At 42.8% G+C, this 27,446-nt stretch overlaps 1 protein-coding gene across 1 annotated transcript in view; it reads right to left on the minus strand.

Moving 5' to 3' along the window:
- Positions 1-1,482: 1,482 nt before the first annotated feature.
- TEX55 (testis expressed 55) overlaps positions 1,483-27,446 on the minus strand; it is a 39,592-nt gene continuing 13,628 nt past the window's right edge. The window contains exons 4-6 of the mRNA XM_075197388.1: positions 12,749-12,886; positions 11,965-12,027; positions 1,483-3,327 (exon numbers count right to left, since the gene is read on the minus strand). Of these exons, the coding sequence (XP_075053489.1) occupies positions 3,289-3,327; positions 11,965-12,027; positions 12,749-12,886 (240 nt within the window). The 3' untranslated portion in view covers positions 1,483-3,288. The remainder of the gene's footprint in view (positions 3,328-11,964; positions 12,028-12,748; positions 12,887-27,446) is intronic.

Here is a 27,446-nt window from a genome sequence, read left to right on the forward strand (position 1 = left end):
CATATACTATGCCGTGTTGGTCATCACTATCAGCCGGCGCTTACACCCACCTTGTAGCTGGTGCAAATGATATGTCTGAAACCAGACGTACTTAGTGGAATCCCAGGACTTGAATCGGCCACAACTGCGTCGTTACCCACTTACTGTCAGTCTGCACCTTCCCTCCCCTGCCATGTCATTTGTGTGTGGACATGTATTGTATGTAACTGGCGTAATGTCCATTTCTGAGCATTCACAGAGCAATTTCACGCAAGATAAGCTACACAAATAACTTCCGAACATAAATCAGATCCTAAATGTCAAACACAAATAGTAATTGAATACTATGTATTTCAGTCTTTAATCTGAAAGTCACTGTGTCCAATATACAGGCAATGGAAGAAGGATGAGCTCTACGTGTCCACCTGCTGGTGATGGGCAGTACTGCAGCTTTGAGGATTTATCAGTATTTTCCAACTTAACTATTGAACGAATTGATCCAAAATGTGAAATTATTTTCAGCTCTCTATAATCATAATGTATAATAATGTACATTGTGTCTGGCTCATCTGATGCTTTCCAGTTATATGTTCCACCTTTAGTAAACAGCAGGCAGCTCGGACAATGGGTAAACAAGATGCTCAGTCCAGAAGCTCTGACATTGCTGAGAAATCTCCCCATGGGATTAACACTGCAGAGTCTACAATGCAGCCACATACTGCTTCCTTAGTTCCAGCCACAATGCACGGCACAGGCAGTCACATCTGTATTGTCCTATTCACATAGTGACAACCAGGTGTGTTCTATAGTAACACAATCTGATGCAGTGCGTTGTGGGAATAGGTGTACATATATCATCACCATCACCATTTATTTATATAGCGCCGCTAATTCCGCAGCGCTGTACAGAGAATTCACTCACATCAGTCCCTGCCCCATTGGGGCTTACAGTCTAAATTCCCTAACACACAGACACCGACTATGGTCAATTTTGTTAGCAGCCAATTAACCTACCAGTATGTTTTTGGAGTGTGGGAGGAAACCGGAGCACCCGGAGGAAACCCACGCAAACACGGGGAGAACATACAAACTCCACACAGATAAGGTCATGGTCGGGAATTGAACTCACATATACTGTATAATGCTGTGGTTTAGGGCTTATATAAATACGCAAGACATTAGACTGTTGGCACTGAAATGTGTATTCTGACGTGTAATTTGCAACATTGAAAAAGCACCTGAATTAAAATGCTTAATGAAAATAGATTCATATATTTTTTTTCTGCATTTTACACTCAAAACAAAACCCAGGTTCTATGGGTTGGCGTTACTTATACTAGAATACATCAAGACAACTGGTGTCTTTTAAATGAACTCCATTATTCCATTTACTATAAAATCAGCAATTCCCCACCACTCCCACGTCCGCCTCTTACAGCTTACTCCTCGTATAAGTAAATTTCAACAGCGCTGGGATTGCAAAAGAAAAAAATAAGCAATACAAACAAGAGATCTCAGTTTAATTAAACTTGAATTATTGAACAAATATATCAGTATAAAAGCATTGTAAGTCATTTTTATTATTGACGTTGAAGAATAATTGGATTTTTCTGCATTGAGCTAAACAAGTGACACAATAACAGCCCTGTACAGTAATCAGATGCGTAATTATACCGCTGTGATCGCTCTGCTTGTCATGTCCTACTTTCCATGTGCTAATAAGCTGCCAATCCGGAGACGGCACAATCAGAAGGCTCGTTTGCATAGTAAGCTGATGTACAAGACAATTAGAGCAACACATGACTACATGATTAAACACACTGTGTGAAGTCTATCAGCACAGATACCTGGTGTGAGGAGAAAATCAGTGTCTGTCTATTAACATGCATTATACATGATTATAGAGGGACAGGGAGCACTGCAGGTGTTGTATAGACAACCTCTCCATTCTGGGGGGGGGCACTTCAGCCAAAATATTCACTTCCTCTGGTTGATGGGGAATGCTGACACTTGTAGTCCCACAATTGGTGGAACGCTACTGGTTGTACAAGCCTGTTTCCAATCATACCTCTGAACATTTAAAAAAGCAAAACAGGGACAAAAATCAACCCCATCCATGATCTGCCATATCCATATCCAATCTCTTCAACATTGCCTATATTCCAGCAAACCTGTGCCCACTTTCTGATAGGCCCCGCCCATGCTGGGGTGCAGCCCTGCCAAAATAGGGATTATTGCAAGGTATGCAGTCCAGTTTTCCAATTTGTAAGCATGGGCAAGCGATTTGGGTGTGTGGTTTGAGTGGATAGGGGTGTGGCATAAAATTATATATAATTTTATAGATTTCGACAAATGGGGTGAGAGAGAGATCATGTGACTAGAGGTTTACAGATATACCAAGGGTGACACCAGTTTGGCAAAACAGCAAAAATTAGCGTTCATTAGGCTGATGTGCACTAGACTGATCATAGAGGATATCGGTGCAGGCAGCCATTTTAAGGGCTGGACCAACAGATACTAGTATTTATGTCAGGCCACCCGTTTGTATATGGTCATAATGATGAGTGACAGTAACAGCTATAGGTGGTGAACGGATGGTTTGTTTGAATCCTTGAAATGGAAAATGTCTGTACAGTACTGGACAGTAAAATTAAAATACCTACGAATATCACCAGAACCCTCAAACATGACCCATTTTCTCATCACAAAATTCTCTTCTCCTGATTTTAACACTTTATTTTCCTTGTGTGGTAACCGCGGCAGACTTCATTCATTGATGAGAAAGGTGACTGATCACCTACATACACATTAGGCAGACATTTTGTGGGCTGTACCACTATCTGACCAATCAATTTGCTGCCAGCCAGTGACATCACTGAGGCAGTGACCAATATTCATGAGGCCTGACTTATATTCATGAGGTGCTGTTTCCTAGTGACATCATACTCTATAAACTCCCGAATATCGATTCCGCTCACAAAATGGCTGCCTCTACTTTGTGCAGGTCACTTGTCCACTTTAATTACCTCAGGTTACTGCAATAGGATGATCAATGAGAAGTTTGGGAGCAGAGCATTTTGTGTCTGTGAAATGGATCATGTTGGAAGATCAGTAAACCCGCCGTCAAGATTTGCACTGAAGATACCCAAGTGTGTTCCTGTAATAAGTAGCGTGTCCTCTAGTAAACGCCCTGACACCACCAGTAAACACACACAGCTGAATCAGCACCAGTACAATGTAATGTTACACGATCCTTGGATGTAAAGGCCACAGATGGAGTGAAGTCTTCCACAGCCGACTCCGTGGGGCTCAGCACTGCTCCTTCTTGCTGTCTATCATGGACTGGACCTAGGAGCAGATAAGGACAGTCTGTTAGATTGTGTTACAGTGACGGCACCGGAGTCTGCAAACTTCCAAAATCAGAGGTCAGAAGTTAATGTGTATATTTAGTCCTCACAGATATGTATGTCACAGATATAGGCGTACTACAACTCCCAGCATCCTACGTGCCTCTGTGAGAGGAGTTTGCGGGTTCTGTAGTTTACCACAAGTTAGGGACACACAAATTGCCCTCTCCGGATTTATTTTGTGTCCATAATCGCACTCACACCTAATGATATTCAATAGATATTTGCTTTAATGGATGTTGGAGTCGCTCTATCACTGATGGTGAAATGAATGAGAACCCTAAACAAGGAACAATGAGAGGAGCGGTGACCTGAAAACCCATTATTTAAAGGTCTATGAACGTGGAAGTTTACAACACTTAGTTTTGTTCACGAGTGATGGCTGTGGGTTACTAGACAACTGGGATAGCAACGACAGCTTCTTCCCCTATACCAACATTGACACTTGCAGCAGAGAGCACTGAAGAAACACGAATCACGTTCTCGCTAATAAATCACAAAATCACTGGTAACACTGGACGATATCCAGATAAAAGTAAGAATTCAATTAGAAACTCTCAACAAACGGAGTCAGCTATAAAACATTTCATAGGTTATACAGGACGACTCTTTGTGGTCAAGTTGGTAGCTACCTTCAAAGATGCTCTTGATAATTGGGATAGTAAAATCGAGTGGCTCGATCAAGCTGCTCCACCTCATCCTAAGTTGCACTTCTGTGGCCAACAAACTACGGGGCAGCTGCAGGTGGTACAATTGCTTATTGGACAATTGTCCTCATTCATATGAGCAGAGAATAATTGCAGATGAGCAATTGTCTCAGAACCTCCAAATTCAAGCTCTGATTGTGATGGACTTTTGCAGAGATTCCACCACTTAGCAGACTCTGAGTCCTGGCCTTTCAAAAATATTCACCAACAGGACTTGTACCTTCTTGAGTTGTCGGAAGACTCACCCTGGTAATATCAACCCAGTTCATAGGGTACATTTCTTAGTTTTGCGTCAACAGATGGCTGGTTCAACTAGTGACACAATGATACAAATTTGAGAAGTAATATTCATATCTGAAAATAATGGGTGAAACTTATGGAAAACTGTTTCATAGGTAACTTTATGGAAAAGATGACAATGCCCATAGCAGCCAATCGGATTTTAATACAGTTCTGACAACAAAAGCAAAAGTTGGACCAGCTTATGGGCATTACCACCGTTCCTATACAGATAGTTTCCTGTAGAAAATGAATTGTCTACTTACAACTAAGCAGGACCACCACCGAGGCGGAGGGAAGAGGGGATTCAGGCCGTGCTTTGGCGGTACCTGCAAACTCCCCGTGTCTTTGTATTTTGTCAATGCCAGTAAGGATGCACTGTATAAATCAGTGATGGGCAACTCAATACACTACAAGGGCCGCACATGTGGCCCTCTAACATTCAAAAGGGCAAAACACTATCCTTAAGCTCCAAAATGATCTCCATAATAGCCTTCGTCAGTAATGAATTATCAATCAGTGACTAATTAGTGGTCATTAGCAGGGCCGCTATCAGGGGAGTACAGGCAGTACAGTTTCAAGGGGTTTGGAAAAACGAGGGAGCCCGGACAGTCCCCTCCGTTTGTCCGGACACCCTAGTGTGACCACCATCCTTCCACGATGCGGCGGCTCCCAGGCTCTGATAGGCTGGGAGCGCCTGGAGTAATGCAGTTACATCACCATTGCACACCAGGCTTACAGTCTATCTGTGTCTGGGACCCCACCGCATCCCGTCAAGAACAAGGCACGTTAACTGGAGGCATGTACTGTAATGAGGCAGGGGGGGCAATAGGGAAGCCAGTGGCCTCGGGTGAAGGATCTATGGTTGCTGGCAGCTTGATGCCCACCACTAGGATAGTCCTGGGAACTTACAGATGGTCCCCATAGCATAACTATCTGGCACTGCTGTGGTTTTCTGGCCACGCACAACAACACTGTACCAACTGCCCGATTCCGAATGTGATTTCGCAACATACGCTTCACCAGATGAAGGAGCACGGAGACTGTGCCCAATAAGATAATTCAGAGAACTATTATGCCCTGGTGGCTACAATGTAGGGTATGATACTGGCTACATAACAAAAAGCTCAAATCATCTCATTGTGTAACGATATGGACCTTACACTTGTACAAGAGAAACACCGATCTGCACAGCCCCTGGCTAGCTAGCCGCCCCAGGCAGATGCCTGTTACGTCCAACCTAAGAAAATGACCCTACAGTCAACTAGATGAAAACTACATAAACATGTTCCTTCCTCTAGTTGTAAAGCCAACAACTAGACTGAAATTCCACCAATAAAATTAGAAGGAAATAATATAAAATGTATCAAAGGAAGCTGCCAGTGTTCCTATTACTGTATAAGCAAAGCGGTAATCGTCTCTCTATCGTACAAACCTTCCCTCTGTTCATATCTCTGGTGTTACACAGCACGCGGCGGCTTAATGAGATTTAACATCTGACACATTACTTACATATTGTGCGCTTCCAATGTTAATTAAAATGATCCCGTAACGCAGCACAATATCCCTATGAAGTTTACGTTCTGCACTTGTGAGGCAGTTACTGAGTAGTCTCTACAAAGCCAGGTATTAGCATTTATTTCATGATATTCCCTCAGCCCGACCTAAATGGCAGCCTCGCTATGCTGTAATCAAGGATCTTATGTCTGTTTATTGGCGAAATATGACTAAATGATACAAAAGTCAATATAAATGACTAACGCTGAGATAATATTATTATTGCATGCCCAAAAATAAGCCCTTTCTACAAACGGTCTCCGCGGATGGGATTTGCAGCAACAAAATGATGTCAATTCTCCAAGTTAATCTCTAGACTGCCTGAACGAGATTTTTTTGTCAGCCATAATTAAAATACGGTTATTGCCGTTGTACTGTTATTACCTTGTACCCCTAAAGTAAATATCAAAGTAGCTACTGGGATTAGACATAAAGCAGCATGTTTAATAAGCTCGTTAGTGTCTTTACTGCGAGACAACCTCAATATTTTTCCACGAGGACATTACAAGTAATCTGTAGACAACGCGGCTACATTAAAAAATATACTGTTGGTAATAGATACTGAACATTACTGGAGCACAACGAGATACTCAGAATAGTTCTGGCGCGTGCAATTGCTCGCAGATGGCCGAGACCCAAGATTTCGGCAAAGCGAGGAGAAGAGAGGCTTTGAAATGAAAATAAGCCCTTTAATCAGAAAGATAAACAGGAGTTTAGCTGAATATCAGAGTTTAAAAAAAAAAAACAGTATACAGCAAATAACATTATGGTCTGGTTTCGAAGATATAATTAGCGTTAAACTTCTTATTATTTTTCTGATTATATGGCGTAACAATGGCAGCAAATATTCTCGTTTCCGAGATGGTCCACAAAATTGGTGTACTAGTGGACCTAACATGTACTCTGATCCTCCCACCCCAAACCCTCCGTCCACTATCAGTGCCCAGGATCTTGCTTCCTATTTCAAGGACAAGATTGACAAGATCAGACTAGAATTGGTATCCTCTTTCTTGACAAGCAATTGGTTCAATTCCTTCCCACCAACCTCTGACATACTCTCTTCATTTGACCCCACAAATGAAGAGGAAATTTCTACTCTCTTCTTATCCTCCTACTCTACCTCCTGTCCTCTTGATCCTATTCCCTCGCAAAATGGTAGATCCCTGTCTCCTGTGCTCATCTCACCTCTAACTAAAATCTGTAATCTCTCGCTCTCTACTGGCATCTTTCCGTCACTATACAAGCATGCAGTGATTACTCCTATTCTAAAAAAACAAGATTTCGATCCAAACTCTCTCTCAAATTACCGTCCCATCTCTCAGCTGCCGTGCCCCTCCAAGCTTCTAGAGAGACTTGCCTACACTCGTCGCACACGCTTCATTTCTGCAAACAACCTGTTGGATCCTCTTCAGTCTGGCTTTCGTTCTAAACACTCCACAGAGACTGCTTTGACTACGTTGTCAATGATCTGATCACTGCTAAAACTAAACGCCATTACTCTCTCCTAATTCTCCTGGATCTCTCGGCTGCATTTGACACCGTTGACCACTCTCTCCTCATACAAACACTGCAATCCCTAGGTCTTCAAGACACTGTTCTACCCTGGTTCTCATCCTACCTATCTAATCGCTCTTTCACTGTTAACTTCTCTGGGGCCACCTCTGCTCCACTTCCTATATCAGTTGGAGTACCACAAGGCTCAGTGCTAGGTCCTCTGCTATTCTCTATCTATACCGCTTCTCTTGGAAATCTAATAAGTTCCTTTGGATTTCAGTATCATCTCTATGCGGATGATACATAAATGTATCTATCCTCTCCTGATCTCTCGACATCTGTGTTGTCCCGTGTAACTGACTGTCTTTCTGCCATATCATCTTGGATGTCCTCTCGCCAACTCAAACTTAATCTTTCTAAAACAGAGTTAATAATATTCCCACCCACCAACAAGAGCATACCTGACATTTCTATCTCTGTTGATAACATGACCATAAATCCCACCCCACAAGCTCGCTGCCTAGGTGTAATCCTTGACTCACACCAATCCTTTGTTCCCCACATTGACTCTATTTCTAAATCCTGCTACATACATCTAATGAACATTTCCAGAATTCGCACATATCTCACACAAGACACTGCAAAAACCTTAATTCATGCACTTATCATCTACCGCATTGACTATTGCAATTCCCTCCTTACTGGCCTTCCCCGAAACAGACTCAAACCCCTACAATCTATTTTGCACACTGCGGAAAGATTGATTTTCCTTGCAAATCGTTATTCCTCTGTTGAATCACTCTGTATGTCTCTACACTGGCTGCCTGTTTTCTACCGAATCCAATATAAAATACTCTTACTAACCTACAAGGCCATCAACAAAGCTGCACCAACATACATCTCCTCTCTTGTCTCAAAATATCTCCCAACTCGGCAACTCCGTTCTGCACAAGATCTGTGTCTCTCATCCACACTCATTACATCCTCCCATTCCCGGTTACAGGACTTTTTCCAGGCTGCACCCACTGTATGGAATTCTCTCCCTCGCACAATAAGACTCTCCTCTAGTCTACAAGCTTTCAAGCATTCTCTGAAAACCCACCTCTTTAGACAAGCTTATAATATTTGTCAACCACCCTCTTAACCTCAGTACATTACCCTATTACCACCCGTTATACAACTACCCCTTGATCACCATTGTTGTGTGACAGGATCATTTAGCTTATGAGTCACTTTTACCTTTGCAGTCTGGCTTGGCCGACTGCAAATGTAGACTTAACCTCATGTGTCAAACTCCCATTGTCCAATAGATTGTAAGCTTGCGAGCAGGGCCTTCTCACCTCTTTGTCTGTTTTACCCAGATTGTTTATTAGTTTACTATGTTTGTCCCCAATTGTAAAGCGCAACGGAATATGTTGGCGCTATATAAATAAATGATGATGATGATGATGATAGATATATATATATATATATATATATATATATTATACATATATATATATGTGCGTGTATGAATTGGGGGCACTATTGCATATGGAATATGCGATTTGGGGGGCACTACTGTGGGCATAATATCAATTGGGGACACTATAGCATGGCATATGTGAATTTTGGGTATTACTGTGTGGCATAACATTGGGGCACAACATTGTTTGGGGGCACTACTGTGTGGCATAATGTTGTTTGGGGGCACTACTGTGTGGCATAATGTTGTTTGGGGGCACTACTGTGTGGCATAACTTTGTTTGGGGGCACTGCTGTGTGGCATAATGTTGTGGGGCACTACTGTGTGGCATAACGTTGTTTGGGGGGCACTACTATGTGGCATAGGGGGGCTGCCTATCTATACTAAACTATAGGGGGGCTAACTATGCTAAACTATAGTGAGGGGGGCTGCCTATGCTAAACTATAGGGGGGGGCTGCACAGAGAACACTATAGGGAGGGGTTGATTGGACCTTTAATTTAATGCTGAGGTGGTTTGGATCTATAATTGAATGTGGGGCTGAGTGTGGGGAGGAGGGCTATCTATTAAATGTGAATATTAATTATTTAATGCAGGGAATGGTCGTGGGAAATGGATGTATTAAACGTAAATGCTATTAATTTATTGCTGGGGCTGTTTGGATGAAGGGGAATAGGTTTATTTATTACATGGGAATGCTATTAATTTAATGTTGGGGTCGGTTGGAGGGAAATAGATCTATTTGTCAAATGTGAGCACTATTACTTTAATGTTGAGGCTGGAGAGAGGCCTAATTATTAAATGTGGGTGCTGTTGATTTAATAGCAGGGATGGTTGGCGTTTCTAAATGTACCCATTATTTTTTCCAAATAGGGACCCCAACATTCCAAGATCCAGACAAGCCACAACTAAAGAAACCAGCAGCCATAGGTGGTAAAAGTGACAAGAACTAGTATGGCCAGTCTGTCATATGCTCTGAGTCTAGTGCAGGCTTGACTAACCTGTGGCACTCCAGATGTTGTGAAACTACAAGTCCCAGCATACCCTTCCAGCAATAAGCTGCTATATATTGGCAAAGCATGCTGGGGCTTGTAGTTTCACAACATTGGGAGTGCCACAGGTTACCCAAGCCTGGTCTAGTAAGACAATCCCGATTTTTGGTGACTGTTCATGGGCTGACCACTCCCCCCTGTAGTGTCTGGTCTCACCTCTATGATGGCTGGCCACACCCCCTCTGGTGGGTCCCTAGCGTTGCAGTCCCCCGGTGGGCCCTTCATGCCCCAGTCAGACACTGAGCGTATGTACACATAGCATTTAAACTTTTCCTTATCCAGACACTATTACCTATACAGTTTTCATTTTCTTTAGGGGCTCAAAGGGATCTATAGTTTTAAGCCATCTCCCCCCTAAGTATTACATTAAATACCCACTAATGAAGCACCTGAACTCCTCACTAAGACACTCAGTTCCAAAGTTCTCCAGTACCAGGATGTGAGCAGTATCTTATGAACAAAGTCTTATTTTGCCAAACTCAGCTGTCGTGACTGACAGATTCAAATGCTTAGAAACCAATTAACATACTCATATATTTTTGGACCATGGAAGAAAATCGGAGCACTTGGAGGAAACTCATGTAAACATGCGGAGAACATACAAATTTTCAGTGACTAGCTTGGAATTGAACCCAAGGCCCCAGCACAGAGAGGTAGCAATGCTAACCACTGTGCAGCCGCGCTGCCATTTCTTTGAGTGAACAATCTTTTCTCTTTCAGGACAATAGAGTGCAGCACTATCTTCTCTGGATGGACATTGAGGATCTGCATCTTCTTCTCTGGATGGGCAATGAGGATCTGCATCTTCTTCTCTGGATGGACAACGAGGATCTGCATCTTCTTCTCTGGATGGGCAATGAGGATCTACATCTTCTTCTCTGGATGGTCAATGAGGATCTGCATCTTCTTCTCTGGATGGTCAATGAGGATCTGCATCTTCTTCTCTGGATGGACATTGAGGATCTGCATCTTTTTCTCTGGATGGACATTGAGGATCTGCATCTCCTTCTCTGGATGGACATTGAGGATCTGCATCTTCTTCTCTGGATGGACAACGAGGATCTACATCTTCTTCTTTGGATGGACATTGGGGATCTGCATCTTCTTCTCTGGATGGACCACGATGATCTGCATCTTCTTCTCTGGATGGACCACGAGGATCTGCATCTTCTTCTCTGGATGGACAACGAGGATCTGCATCTTCTTCTCTGGATGGACAACAAAGATCTTCTTCTTTGGATGGGCAAGGAGGGCCTACATCAAACATGCTAACAATATTGCTGTCTACTATTTCCTATTGTTGCATAAGCCGAACTTGAACTCAATGTTCAAGTACCAAAAAGCCCAGCCTCTAATAATAATATAAGCAGGGAACTCAGTTCTACAGGTTTGCAAATGAAAACATAATCCAAGCAGCTATAGTAAGAGGTCTGTAATAGTTTTCAGACCTATAAAACAATGGAAAACAAGACATTCATGTAGAACACCCAATCCCCTCCAAGAGGTGTAAAGTTTGTCGATAAAGCCATAATCACACACACAAAGAGAGGATATAACAACAATCTTCAGAACAGTAATCAAATCACTATACACCCACAATGTGAGTCATCACGGTACTGTCAGACTTGATGGGCCTCAATGTGTGTAGTGAACTGATGCTCTAGCCAGTGTTGCATAGCAGAGGGGGAAGGTAGGTGTAGTGCAGGTGTTCCTAGTGAAGTGCATGGGGACTGATTTTTTTAAGTATATAATGAGACCTGATTTCCAACAGCTCTGAGCGGAGTGAGAACAGCTACTTACAGCAACTTCAAGAAAAATGCTCCCTCTACTCCGCGTTCTCGTTACAGTAAGTAAGTGCTATGTACGCGCAGCGTGAGTGCTGTGTACGCGCAGCGTGAGTGCTGTGTACGCGCAGCGCGAGTGCTATGTACGCGCAGCGCGAGTGCTACGGACGCGCAGCGCGAGTGCTATGTACGCGCAGTGTGAGTGCTATGTAAGTGAGTGCATTATAGGTCTATCACTCACCTTCTCAAGCATAAACTCCAAGGGATCCGCTGGTTTCTCATACGCCAGATTTTCTGTGATCTCCTGAAAAGTAAATATCAAAATTCTGGATGAAAATATAATAAAGGAGAAGCACAGAGCCTCCGTGTCTGCTGCTTTATTGTTGAAGCTGAAGCTGTTATTTTAACTGTTGCTTCTGTCACTTTTCACTGTGCTACAAAAAAATAGGGACTATAACTAATTAACCAATAGTGGTGTCTATAGTTTAGATCCCGCCCACATCTGTGACTGAAGAAAGAGATATCAGACAGTAAGACCTGGCTGCTCCTGTAGAGGCACAGATCTGCACACACAGCGATTCCGTGTCCATAACACTGAGGGGAACACATTAATATAACATTGTTGTAATCGTGCTCTATATATTGGATCATGATAACGTCCCTTTTAAATCACCTTTATATCCTGGGAGTTTGTCATTTTGCACAGCAAGTGATGGAAACATTTGGAGAGTTATGTGTGTAAGTTAAGACAAACACCCAATAACCGCAGCAGGAAAGAACTTATATAAAATCTATACTTTACTTGTTTGCATGCAGAGTACCTTATATAAAAGAACAATGCAGGGTTGCAATATACAATAATAACACTAAGGGGCAGTAATGCTCCACAGACAAACCACTGCTCTGTGTACAAGGAATATGAGGAACATCTATGCAGATATATATATATATATATATATATATATATATATATATATATATATATTATTCTGGTTACATTATTGCAGGACACGCGTGCCTCTCACCTGGAATATCTGCAGGATGTTGTGTTTTTCCATGTACTTCAGAGAACGCTCGTAGGGGTCCTCGTAAATCGGAGTGGCGGGTGGTACGGCGCTAGTTTGGTGACTCAGCTCGGTAATTAGAACTTTATCTCTCCCCATCTGTACAAAGCAGAAAAGGGGATGAGGTATCAAAAATAAACTGAATACAAAGTATTTCACTTAATAAATGTTAAGCAGAGAAAATCGAGACATTTAAGAAAATGTAGATTAGAAAATGAAGGCAGCCATCTGATTGGTTGCTGAGTGTTATAGCATCTTTTCCTGTTCACCCGTTTTCATAACTGTCTGCAAAACTATCTGCAGTAAATGTGTTTTCTAGTGCCACATGTTGGTCAAAAGTGGTACTACAACAGCTATATATTTTTTTTTCCCTTAAATGGTTTCCAATGCACTTCCCAGCTTGATCCCTCGTCCTTCTCAGTATTCTGTACTAATAGCTGCCTCTGAATGATTAATGATCCTAATGTGATGACAGCATGGAGAGGATGTTCCCCATCACAGTAGCCGTGCCTCCCAACTGTTCAGAATTCAGTAGGACAGTCCTGATTTAAAGACCTTGAAAGAGGCGGGGCTTGTGTGAACTATGGGTGTGAATTCACTAAATCTCTCCCGGAATGTCCGGGAGACTCCAGAATGTTGAGGTGTTCTTCCGCAAGGAGTAGGCTATTCTCCCAGATCCCAATATTCTGGCAAAGTTCAAAGTATAAATGCTTTAGGTCTGTTATTGCCATTCTCAGATGGAGATAACAGTACAGATATGGCGCCGGTCATCGTTCATACACGGGGAAGCATTTGCAGATGAAACGTACTGCCGGCAAGCTGATCACCAGACAAAAAATTGTCATTGCTGGTAGTAATTAATTTTATATGTTCAGCAAAACAAACATAAGCCCTCTTTTTTCACGGCAAAAGGGCTTTTCGCCCATTCACAAATATGACCTGTATCTTGAATGCAAAAATCACAGGGAAATCAGGATTCAGTTGTTTTTCCAAACCTGAATTTTGTTAACAAATTAAAACCGAAGTGTAAAAATAATAAGCAATAGAGGCGCTAAAGTGATAACACGTGATTTAGTCCAAAATAACCAACCAGGTGACAAGTAATAAGTGGTATTTATTTGCAATTGCAAAAACCTAGGGGTATATTTACTAAACTGCATATTTGAAAAAGTGGAGATGTTGCCTATAGCAACCAATCATATTCTAGTTATCATTTTATTTAGTACATTCTACAAAATGATAACTAGAATCTGATTGGTTGCTATAGGCAACATCTCCACTTTTTCAAACCCGCAGTTTAGAATATATACCCCTAGGTTTGTAAAACAAAAAACAGAAGTGTGACACATAATGTATTTCATATAACAAAACAAATGTTTTTTTCTTAGTTCTGATCCAAAAACAGTGTTGGCTAACCTGTGACAATCCAGGTGTTGTGAAACTACAAGTCCCAGCATACCCTCCCAGCAATAAGCTGCTATATATTGGCAAAGCATGTTGGGACTTGTAGTTTCACAAACACCTGGAGTGGCACAGGTTAGCCAACACTGCAATATAGCCTTGTACCATAATGAAATAATTAGAAGCTTATCTGATGTATACAGTTTCTGTAGGAGAATCTATCTTCTCAATTTCTCACATCACATCAGAGGGTCTCAGGACAAACTAGAGCTCACAGACAAAGGATAATATAGTGTAGTAGGTCCTAATATTAAAACACCTACACCATTCTGTATCAATATAGGCATACCAGAAATATATTAAATATGAAGCATAAAACAAAGAAGAACTGCCAGTAGAAATAAAAAAGAGAATCTTTAATAATAATGCCCATACATTATAGACATAAAAGCCACAGCTTATCTGAATGACCCCACAGTTGTCCCGATGAGAAGAAACCATCCCATGGCCGCGACAAGAGTCCCCACAAAGAAGGAAAACCTAGACGCGTTTCGCCTTTCAGACTTTATCAAGAGGTCAGCAGTAAAGTGGGGCAGCACGGTGGCTCAGTGGTTAGCACTTCTGCCTCACAGCACTGGGGTCATTATTTCGATTCCCAACCATGGCCTTATCTGTGTGGAGTTTGTATGATCTCCTTGTGTTTGCGTGGGTTTCCTCCGAGTGCTCCGGTTTCCTCCAACACTCCAAAAACATACTGGTAGGTTAATTGGCTGCTAATGAATTAACCTTAGTCTCGGTCTGTGTGTGTGTGTGTGTGTGTGTGTTAGGGAATTTAGACTGTAAGCCCCAATGGGGCAGGGACTGATGTGAATGAGTTCTCTGTACAACGCTGCGGAATTAGTGGCGCTATATTATTAGATGATGATGATGTGGCACTTCTGTTTTTTGTTTTAAAATCTGAACCAAATCCTGGATTTGGTGCATCCCTAACTTTAAATGCATGACAACCGTTCGACAAATACATGACAAATAAAAAAAAATATTTATAATGTTACAGGTTTTGTTTAAACTCATATTCCACCTCCTGTGCTACAACGGCCCTTCTGTAATTTCTATTTGAAAACACTGATTGATAATTATTCTTTCATCCTAATCACCTCCAAAAACCCAGTTTCACCCTTTTTAATCCTAATGGGGATGTCACACCAGCTATAAAAATGCCAGTTTTTAAGACAAAACCTAATCGCTAATGTCCTAATGAATAAGAACTCAAAAATACAATCACTAGTTCCTAGTCTCCATTAATTACTATTTGTCAGCGCTTCAGCAATTAAAGTCCACACTTAAAAGCCTGCGTTTTAATCACTTGTGACATTACCTAGTGCTAGTGGATAATCCTATGAAAACAATAGATACAAATGAACTCTTCAGCAATAACTCAATCCTACTTGTCTACGGAACCTTTTACTTTAATTTCTGAAACATATTTGTTATAATTTGATCATGTGAAGACCTGTGAGTTGCACGTTAATCAGGTGCGCGCTGGAGCGCTGGAACTAAGGGGTGATATATTATATAACGATGGTCGGCAGACAGTGCTGGGCTGTAATTGCAGCTGGAGACGTATTTACAAATATTCCCTGGAGTGACATTATCCTACAGGCAGGGAGAGAGGTAAACGGCCATCTGTGTAACATGACAGAACTACTGAAGGATTATTCTGCATCCAGATGAAAGTCGTGCGCGGTATCAGCCGTGCGCTATGGAGATGAAGTAGTTAAACAGATATTTAGCTGAAATAGGTTCTCTGTGCAAATGTATCTAGCACATGACACTGTATATAATGGGTTGGGTACTGTTTAACGGTGCGGAAAATTACGACACCGAGGAGTACTACACTTAAATTCCGAATGTGGGAAAAAACGATTGTAATATAAGCAGACTTACCTCCAAACCCACGCTATAGATCTCCGATCGCAGCAGGATGGGGACTGGAAGTTATACCGACTAGTCTGGTGTCCGTCAGTAGATTTTCACGTCATCGCGGCCTGTATCACTTTTAATTTAAAGCACTCTCGGGTTAAGTGTTTAAACACTTAACCTGCGAGGTCCTGACATTGCCGCTTTAAATTAAAAGTGATAGAGGTCACGAGCTTATGGAATGGTAACTGCTATTTCTTCATTCCCAATGTTGTAATAGCCCCCCAATGATGTCACACATGTCCCTTGCTATTAAGCCACAGCTCAAGCCATTGGATTGTGATTGGATTATTATACCAGGAGGATTCTGGGACAAGATAAAGGGATTCTGGGTGAAAGAAAGCAAACAATGGACCTACACTAGATTGTGAGATCAGGGCCTGATGTAGGGTTCAGGCCGTCCTAGGCTAATACATATATAGCGCCCCCCACCCCCCCACCCCCCCTCGGCTTCCACACCAGGCTAATACACAGTAGGTAAAAGTGAACTCATCTTTAATTTAAAATCCGGCTTCCGTCACCGTCCACCAATGTTTATGTTCCAGTGCTTTTGAATCTTGGCTCCACTTGGTTTTTAAAAAGGGTCATGGCAATTCTTGTCACTCATTTTCTTTAAAATCAGAACGGAATAGCAGAACGGAGGGATGAACGAACACTACTGAGGGTGAAGGTGGAGGGGGGGGGGGGCTGTCACGCCTGCGCCTGTCGCCATCTTTATCTCTCCTACTCGCTGATCCCCAATGCCTGCCCAAGGATGACTCATTGTCTTCATTCTTTACCATGGAAATACGTCAAGATTAAAACCTTACATTTTTGTTTTTACTGTGGAGAACAACTACTGGCTTATATATATATTTTTTGTTGCACCCCAGAAATGTTGCCTCCCCCCCCACCAATAAAATCTTTGCACTGCAGCCTAGTCAGCCTATTGGATAACCAGGCCCTGAGTGAGACCAATAATAAAACCTACTATCATAGAAACTCTGCCCTATAATAAGCAGATATTTATATGCTCATCCCTTAAAGCAGCATTCACGGTTATAGTGACAAAATCCCCTATCACACCGCCCTCTGGGACCCGTGTGACGCCCTGGAGGGGGGAGTGACCAAGTGGACCAATAAGAAGCAGGAATCATGGAGACAGCATCTTTCTATTGGTCTTTCCGCTCACACCCATCTCAGCGGTCGATTCAAACTGGTAAACTATAAACATGATTGGTTTTTATATTACGGAATGGAAGGGGCCTTGGGGGGAAACAGTTTTCATTTTGTGGCTCCTGCAGCTCCGGTTAGGGGGAGCAGTGTATAGGGCACTGTGCTCTGTGTTCCACTCAGCTTGCAAAAGTGCATTACCAGGGGTGATGACTGTTACCCTGCTCTGTGCAGTTCTCTTTGGATCATCTTTTTTTTATTAAACTGCTCACATCACAGGTCAATTAATGTATGTCCATCATATCCTAGAGTTTGTCTTTTTGCCCATGTCTGACCTATTACTGAAGAAGTTCCAGGCTGTCCTTCCTTTGCTCATGAAACGTGAGCAGGCTGCGGTATCTTCTGTGCATCCCAACAAGCACCCCACTATCCAAGCAGCCAGAATAGTCATAATTATAAGCAAACAGGGCTATCTAGCATTTATATACATGACCCTATACATAATCTAATGAACCCTTTAGTCCCCACTGTGTGGAAGTCCTTGTTTTCAATACGCCTTCATTTACCCAAGTGCTTGTCCACTATATTGTACGTGCCTAAGGCAGCCGTACAACGGTGGGTTCTTATTAAGCTCCTCTCCCCGTCATTTGTGAACAGCATCTTTTTGCAGGTTTGGGCAACCTGTGAATCTCCAACTGCTGTTGAACAACAAGTCCCAGCATCAGGGCTGCCACCAGAAATTGCGGGGCCCAGTACAAATGTAACAGCAGGATCCCCCTCCTTCCTTCTCTCATTTAACCCACAGTTTTCATCTACCCAATGGCCTTCCCCCATTCTCTTCAGTCACCCCCTCCATCCTCAGTTCTATCTAACCCCAACAGTAGTTTTCTTACTCCTCTGCGTCTTCTTGTTGGCTCCTTTTTGGCTCCTCTCGACAGCGCTGTGAAGTTATTAATTACATGACGTCAGCAATGCTGCAGGAGCCTCTTTGCCTGGATCTCTGACCGGGAGCCAGGTACCTGGGTGGCTGGGACTGGAGCAATTGGCGGCAGCCATGGGGCCCCCATATCCTACCGCCCCCTCCACTCCACCGAAACAGCCCTGGCTAAAGTCACTAATGATCTCCTATCAGCCAAATCCAAGGGTCACTTCTCTATACTTATCCTCCTTGACCTCTCCGCGGCCTTCGACACTGTGGACCATCCCCTCCTGCTGCAAACTCTTCTCTCTCTCGGCCTCTCTGGTCCTGTCCATGCCTGGTTCACCTCATATCTTGCTAACCGCTCCTTCTCTGTACCCACGTCTGGTTCTTCCTCCACCCCCTCCCCTCTCCCTGTAGGAGTCCCTCAGGGCTCTGTTCTTGGCCCTTTACTCTTTTCACTGTATACTTCCTCCCTTGGGGCTCTCATCTCCTCATTCGGTCTTCAGTATCACCTATATGCTGATGATATTCAACTATACATCTCTTCTCCTAATCTTTCCTCCTCCCTCCTCTCTCGTGTAACTGACTGCCTCTCAGCCATCTCCTCCTGGATGTCCTCACGCTTTCTTAAAATTAACATCTCCAAAACTGAACTCATTGTCTTTCCCCCACCCAGATTCCCTTCCCACCATGACCTCTCCATTGTTGTTAGCAACTCCACTATCTCCTCTGTCACCCAACTCCGCTGCCTGGGAGTCACTCTTGACTCCTCTCTCTCTTTTGCCCCCCACATCCAATCCCTCGCCCAAGCCTGTCGCTTCCAACTCCGTAACATTGCCCGCATCCGTCCCTTCCTCTCTCAAGAGGCCACCAAAACTATCATCCATGCTCTCATCATCTCCCGCCTCGACTACTGCAACCTCCTCCTAACTGGCCTCCCCTGCTCCCCCCTCGCCCCCCTCCGCTCTATACTCAATGCGGCTGCGAGACTTATCTTCCTCTCACGCCGCTCCTCCTCTGCCTCCCCTCTCTGTCTTGCCTTACACTGGCTCCCCTTCCCCTATAGAATCCTTTTAAAACTCCTTACCACCACTTACAAGGCTCTCTCCCAGTCTACTGCCCCTTATATCTCTAACCTCCTCTCCATTCACACTCCTGCACGCTCCCTGCGCTCAGCCAATGATCGCCGACTCTCCTCCACTCTGATCACCTCTTCCCACTCTAGAATCCAAGACTTCTCCCGCGCTGCCCCTCTTCACTGGAACAACCTCCCTCACTCCATCCGTCTCTCACCTAACCTGTGCTCCTTCAAACGGGCACTTAAAACTTACCTGTTTCTTAAGACCTACCAACCATCCACTTAACCTCTCATCTCTTCGGTTCTCCCCTTTGCCTCACTGGCTCCCTTCTGTGCCTGATTCTGTCCACCCTCCCTTAGGATGTAAGCTCGTATGAGCAGGGCCCTCTTTCCTCCTGTCTCCATACCTGTTCTTCCGCTCCGTCTCTACTGTATTTGCCTGCCCGGAGTTTACGAAGTATTGGTATTTTATGTTTAATGTTCTGTACTGTTTTGCCCTGTATGGTCTACTGTTTGTACTGTGTACGGCGCTGCGGAAACCATGTGGCGCCTTACAAATAAACGATAATAATAATAATAATAATAATCCTGGCAGTGGAAGTGGATGTGCTGCCTAAAAGGGGAACCGCTGTCCTCACATCTCAGGAGCAACTGGTGCCTCATAACATAACCCGCTACGTCCTTTACTTTGCTGCAAAGGCCCCCTCCCCTAATACATCTGCTGTACTCCTTGTACCCCCCCTGATGCCAGCCCTGCCCAGCATGGACAAGTGGAGACTGGTATTTCAATAACAGGAGGAAAGCAGCTATTTCCCTCCCCATTGTTATATTGCACCTTCTTTACAGTTCAGCAAGAACAATAATCTGAGCAATGCAGTAAACAAGGTAAATAAAGATTGACTCAATATAAAACATTATCGATTGACATTTATGAATACAGATGTAGACATTGTAGAGAGGTGCTTGAAGTGATCATCTAACAAGTGCATCCAGGCATTTCTGAAGAGTAAAAATTCCGGATAAATTCTTGAACCAGAGGTGGAACTAGCGAGATGTGGGCCCCGGTGCAAGGCGGAGGGAACCAGGGCCCCCGACCCTCTGCAGCTGGCCCCATTATCTCCATGGGCCGCAGTGCACGGTGGAGGGAACCAGGGCCCCCGACCCTCTGCAGCTGACATGCAGTGGGCCCCATTATCTCCATGGGCCCTCGGTGCACGGCACCTGTGCATCAATGGTAGTTCTGCCATCTCGAACTTTAGTCTAAAAAATAGGAGCTAAATTCAAGGAAGGAGGACAGGTTTGAGCTTAAATGGCTGCAATGTGCTGTATTTTTAAAATGTTTTTTTAAGTGGTGAATTTGAACGGATAGGGGAAGATTGAATTGGCGTGCGTTCACCGCGCTGCGCACACTGCTGGACATGTGTTCTCGCACCTCTACGGAGTGGTCAGAACATCGGCACCAGGTGTCTCCGCAGACATTCCAGAGACACCTCGCACCGAACTGAATCTCCACCATACACAGTAATGTTCGCAATGCAAATAAAAAAGAAACAACTTTCAAAAATCCTATAAAATAAAGCCATATTATGAAAAGGGAAACCCCCCCCCCCCACACTTTCTGGTTTATTTTAATGTATATTAAATGCGAGCTGCAAATCTAGACTACTAATCTGAACTTTTAATTGGAGTTGGCAGCTTAGCAGTTCTAAAATACATACCATGAATTTTAATATAATTTCTAGATTGCTTGGTGCAAAAGTTCAATGAACCGGGACAGTCTGATCGAATCTTCAACTGGTGTCAACAGTTTAAACATCTCTCATTCTGACACTATCAATATGTAAAACATTTAGGGGCCTATTTATCAACCTATAATCCTCTAATTACAGCATAGAGATAGTAACGAGGCTATTTATTAATGGAGGACTGCGGCAGATATCTCCAACTGCGATTTTGCCATAATTATTAAGGATCCTGATCCCGGCCGCTATCACCAGGTATAACCTATGGGGAGAGCAGCGCAGAAGAGGGAGGGGTCTTTGGATCCCGCCCCGGTAGGCTCTGTGCTCCCCTCATCGCAAATTCAGCGACTGCGATCACTTTACTATATATTATTCGCTGGGACAGGCTCCTATCAGAGCCACTGTACCCAATAGTAAATTTTAATAAAATTGCCACGTTAACTTATTTCTAAGCATTGCGATAAGAAATTAAAATGAACATAAGCAATTTCTGTTTGGTTATAAACAAACCCCTTAAACTTGTACTTTAGTTACATAGGGCCTGATTCATTAAGGATCTTAACTTGAGAAACTTCTTATTTCAGTCTCCTGGACAAAACCATGTTACAATGCAAGGGGTGCAAATTAGTATTCTATTTTGCACATAAGTTAAATGCTGACTGTTTTTTCATGTAGCTTTGGAATGATAATCGTTCATCATTGGAGCGTACACACTAATGTGATATCGGGCCGAACGGTCGTTTATCGTCTGATAATCGGGTAAAAATCTGTAGTGTGTACTCAGCCTTAGTCCTAATGTATTACAGTGGGCCCAACACCTACAAGACACAACTCATTTTTGGACTCAAACAATGTCCATGAGATTGCCGCCTATACATCACTAGAAACCTCCTGCTTCGTGTCATAGTAATGTCACCAGTTCCCAGTGAATTAAAAGGCTGAATGTTGGTTCAGACTACAAACCGCAGGTAATAAACAGCACAACTATCCTCAATGTCAGATTCCAAGTGAAAGTGATTCCCCAACTCATCAGAGTTCTTCCTGAGCGATCTATTGACTTGTATCCTGTGCCGTGTTGTCATTTATCAGCACATAACCAGGTTTGTGCACTAGGGGATCAGAGTACAAATGCTTCTGGGCTGTATTGCCCTAAACAGATTACACTCATCCCATCATCTTTTAATTCAGCTACTGTATTATTTTCAGAGTCAGAGTTTGTCTAGAGGACGAGGCAGAATGCAATTACTTAAACATCTGATCTGATTACAAACCTCCCGGCCTTTAGTTCTTATGAGATAGTTTACTAATATGTTCAAATTTCATTTCAAAACTTGTTTTCGTGTGATTTTCTGTCATGTGGGTCAATGTTACAGTGAATTACCCAGGTTTATCTCTTTACAATCTATCGATCTGGAATCAAATCTTCATGTATCAAGATGTCTTTACTAACACCCTGTGCAAATATTTTCCAGGGTAAAACACAAGAAAGGATCCTGATACATTTGTCGTCATTCTTAGCTTGAACCATCACTACGGTTGTTGCCTACAACAACTGGTTCCTCGGGGGGGCATTGCTGCCAAGTGTGGTGCCACCGTGCTCCACTTCACCCAATTACGTTGAAACTTAGTTTTCCTACCACTTACAAAACGTTTCTCTAATGGCAGAGTAGCGGCGGACGGGTGCCGAGCGGTGTACAGCATTGAAAGGGTGCTTTGGAGGTGGCTGGGGGCGGACCAGCACTTGTTCACCACTAGTCTGCCATTAACTGGCGGCAGGAAAACTATGTTTCGACATAATTGTGTAAAGTGGAGCTTTGGTGGCAACACACTCTGCAGCAATGCCCGCCGAGGAATCGTCGTGATGGTTCAAGCTCAGAAGCACTCTGACAACTGCTGCCTTGGTGGGCATTACTGAAAAGGCAATAACCGCAGTGATGGTACTATAACAGCCTTCGCTGACAGATTCATGGCTAGTCTTGGATTTTGAGTTACACATTTTACCAATTCCCCAATTTAAAAACTTGAAACTACTAAGTTCAATGTCTCACGTTATATCTGGATAGTTAAACCCCCCTGTGATTGATACTGCATTATGCTTTGCTGTATTTTCTGTTTGTATCAATAACTGACTTCCTGCACTCGATGTCATGCTTGTGGCTTCTAATCCCAAGCAGCACTTTATTGTTGTCTTATTCTCCATTTATATCCAACCATAAGGACATTTTCCTTCTCTCTCTCTGTGTGTGTATATATATATATATATATATATATATATATATATATATATATATATATACACACACACAACATACATACACACACACACACATATATATATATATATTTATTGGGCAGCACAGTGGCTTATCTGTGAGCAGTTTGTATGTTCTCCCTTGTTTGCGTGGGTTTCCTCCGGGTACTCCGGTTTCCTCTCACACTCCAAAAACATACTGGTAGGTTAATTGGCTGCTATCAAATTGACCCTAGTCTCTGTCTCTCTGTCAGTGTGGCTCTCTGTCTGTGTGTGTGTGTATATTAGGGAATTTAGACTGTAAGCCCCAATGGGGCAGGGACTGATGTGAGTTCTCTGTACAGCGCTGCGGAATTAGTGGCACTATATAAATAAACGGTGATGATGATGATATATATCCACACACACACACACACACACACCCTTCACAAACCCTGAGTTTGCTGCCCACTCAAATTCCTCATCCAGTCATGTTTCTCTGTATCCACTATATTAGAACTATATTAGAACACTTAGCGGCTACTTTATTAGGTAGGCCATTCTAGTACTGGGTAGGACCCACCTTTGCCACTATAACAGCCTGGTATCTTCATGGTACGGATGCTGGATTCATCAAGGTGCTGGAAACATTCCTTAGACCATCATCAGACCAAGCAACATTTGTTTCTTCTTCAGCTGCCCAGTGTTGGTGAACCTGTGCCCATTGTAGCCTCAGTTTCCTGCTTGTAGAGGACAAGAGTGGGACCCAATGTGGTCTTCTGCTGCTGTAGCCCATCCACTTCAAGGTTTGAAGTTCTGTGTGTTCAACGATGGTCATCTGCACATCACTGTTGTTCCACATGGCTATTTGAGTCATTGTCACCTTTTCCATCAGTCTCTCCATTCTCCTCTTGACCACGTCTGTATGTTTTTATTAGAGATGCTCAGGCTCGGTTTCCCGAGAACCGAACATACCCGAACTTAGCAGATCCGAATACCGAGCCACTTTCACGCATTTTCGGATTTGAAAATGAGGCAAAACGTCATCGTTACGTCGTCGGATCTCGCGATTTTTGGATTCCTTTTTAAGATTCAACATAACAGTGGGTGGGATGAAGGGCGGCCCAAAGACAATTCCATCTTGCACCACTTTTCTTTTCTGCCACTGCTGTGTGCCAATGTGTCCTAGATGTGCTAGGAACTGCCGTGTGTTTGAGTCATTGCTCTGTCGCTTACCATCCAGCCAGGTCGCTGCAGTATTGTGACCTGGTCAAAATTGACTGCAAATGACTTGAAATTAGTGTTATTGAGGTTAAAAATAATGTAAGAACAAAATAAGAGCAAAATTATGTGATTTTAGCATATTTTAGGATTTTTTCTAAAAAATCCAATACCAAAACCAAAACACGAAGCTAATCCATATCCAAAGCCAAAACCAGTTCACGGGGGTCAGTGAGCATCTCTAGTCTTTATCCATTGAGTTGCTGACACTTTGGCTGATTAGATATTTGCATTAATAAGCAGTTGTACAGATGTACCGAATAAAGTATTTACTGAGTATAGTGGGTTATAAAAACCTATAGGATAGGAAAGTGAAGAATCCCACAATAAACACAATCTTATTACACAAATAAGCCAATAATTGTTGCTTTAACCATTCTATGTTTTACTTCCTGCAACTTATATTTGTATATAAAGTTAAAAAGACATTTGCTACATTTTTTTATTCACTTTCAAAACTTACTTAATTTGTATTTATTTTTTTAGAAATAAAACGCTTTTATGCAGTATTTATGGTCTAGCTGCAGGGGGATAAGTTTAGAAGGAGATGGAAATGTTACCGGTCGGCGATGTAGCCGAGAAGCCGTTTTATTTTTCCTAATCATTTTTCCACTGGCATTACCAAGAAGCATAGACAGAGGTAATGTACCGTCCATCCACACAACGTGCTGCAGTAAAATAGACACAACATAGCAACTCCTGGTGCCACTTTTATAAATGGGATAAAAACGCTCAGTGCTCTTTATAAGCTTCTGGCCTGTGCTAAGTGCCAACCGAAACCCTGGCTGTGCCCTGGATCGAAAGAGCTTAAATTTGTTTCTTGAGTTTGGAGAACAGCACACGGAGTCAGAAGCACCAGGAGGTAAAACATAATCTGCGAGGACCGGAGTGTTATCACACGGCCATTGGTATACACAACTCTTTATAATGTCATGGGAATAATCAGACCTTCAACATTAAACAGAAAAAGAGGGACACTTCAATTACCATCAAACATGCTTGTTTCTCCATAATGCAGACTGAGATACGAGCAGAGCTGCAGCCGAATTAGACGTAAATCGAATTTCTCTGTGGGACAGGTCATTTCTCAGACATGCGAAGGTCCAGCGATAGGAATAACGCTTTTGCGTCGCCGTTCCACACTGTATTTGTAAAGTTTGCATGTTGCAGCGTTTATCGTGTATGAATAAAGCTGGGAGGACAATGGTCAACTCATTCTGCTCTTTGGTTGGCTTATGACTGGAAACACTTCAGGCCAAAGGAATTTCATGCTGGACACTTAAGGTCATTTTCTTCAGGAAAAAACGGGAGAAATTTTGCGACAAATGCGGAATGAGGCGAATATTCTGTGGAACGATTTTAAAAATTTCCCTCATTCAGACTCCTGATGTCGCCAAATTAATATGAGATGTGCAGATTGGTTGCAACAACTGTTTTACTTTGTTTGGGATTCAAATTGTTAGCAGTATAACAACAGCTACAGGCTAAGTATTACTTCACTGACTATTCAGGAGAGACAGTAGGTGGCGCTGTATCTTAAGTTGTCACTGTGCAGACTCTCTTTATAGTCCTAGTGTACTCTCTTCTATCTCTTCTCGCTAATTCTCCATGCTGTGAGTTTATACCTGTCATGGTCACAGCATTCCTTCCAACAGTCCCGCTTTCAGCGTGACAGTCCTGATTTTAGGGCTCAGTCCCGCCTGGGAAGTGTTCGGATGTATCTTCCGTTGACCGCTGCTCTGCAGTGTTTGGAGTGGAAGGACCGTATCTAAGTGGCGGCCCTCTGGGGGATGTGACCACACCCCCATCGTAACATTGCCACGCCCCCTGTCTCGATGCCAGGGAGTAAAATGTTGGGACGTATGTCACTGTAAAGTTTTTATTACAATATTTCCCTGCGTGTTGATGCTTGAACGTCGAAGCATAATTTGCAACACAAATTCATATATATTTATTTGCGTCACAAGGTCATTTATAAATCACAAAAAAAGTGGATCCACATTGCTTTAATATTTGCGCAAATGTGTCTGATTTTTTCCACCACGTATGTCAATGTGAACGCAGAGATTTCAGTCCTTGGAAACTACTCAATAAAAGAGGGAGGAGCCTACATTGGGGGTTTGCGTATACTTCAGAAACAGCACATGTCGAAATAGCGAAACCAGTGCTACAAAGCCCCGCCTACTTCCAGTTTAGGACCACCCCCTTTATTAATTTAAACCGTTCCCGTTTTCTTTTAAATTACTGCTCGATTTATCTTCCTGTAAGTCTTTAATTAATGAGGTTAGGGAACAACGGAACTGTCTTTATTTGATGTGTTACTTTGTATTATTTTTACACCAGGAGCAGTAAGGCTTCACTATTTTATACCCCTTCACCAGTTAATTGGCCCCAAAATCTATGCGCTTTAGTGTAAAATCAATAGACACATGATCTCACAAAATATCTCTGTCTTAAATGATCCTTAATATTTCTTTAGACGCTGAATGAATGAGTATCTTAGGTTTACAAGTCTTTAACGTTTGCCTACGCACAGAGAATGCAGTTGTTTTGCTGAACCATCGTTCAGCAGCTTATCAAGTCGCTGAGAACAAGTGTCATCACAGAGTCACGAATGACATCGCATCCAATCAATCACAGTTCACCTTGTGTCTCGGTGATGTCACAGTTTCCAAGAACATTGTTAAGTTGTGTTCACATAAATACTGGTCCCGCCCACAAAATGTCTGCCTCCGGTGTGCTGGCACTTTTGCTTGTGTTGTTATATTCACATAAAACACATTTCAATGAAAACATACACACAAACAAACTCACAACTATACACAGGGTGAGTTATTTATATTAGTTGTATATTAATTTAGAAGCAGGACAAA

Source organism: Mixophyes fleayi, chromosome 2 (assembly GCF_038048845.1).
Source record: "Mixophyes fleayi isolate aMixFle1 chromosome 2, aMixFle1.hap1, whole genome shotgun sequence".
NCBI lineage: Eukaryota > Metazoa > Chordata > Amphibia > Anura > Limnodynastidae > Mixophyes > Mixophyes fleayi.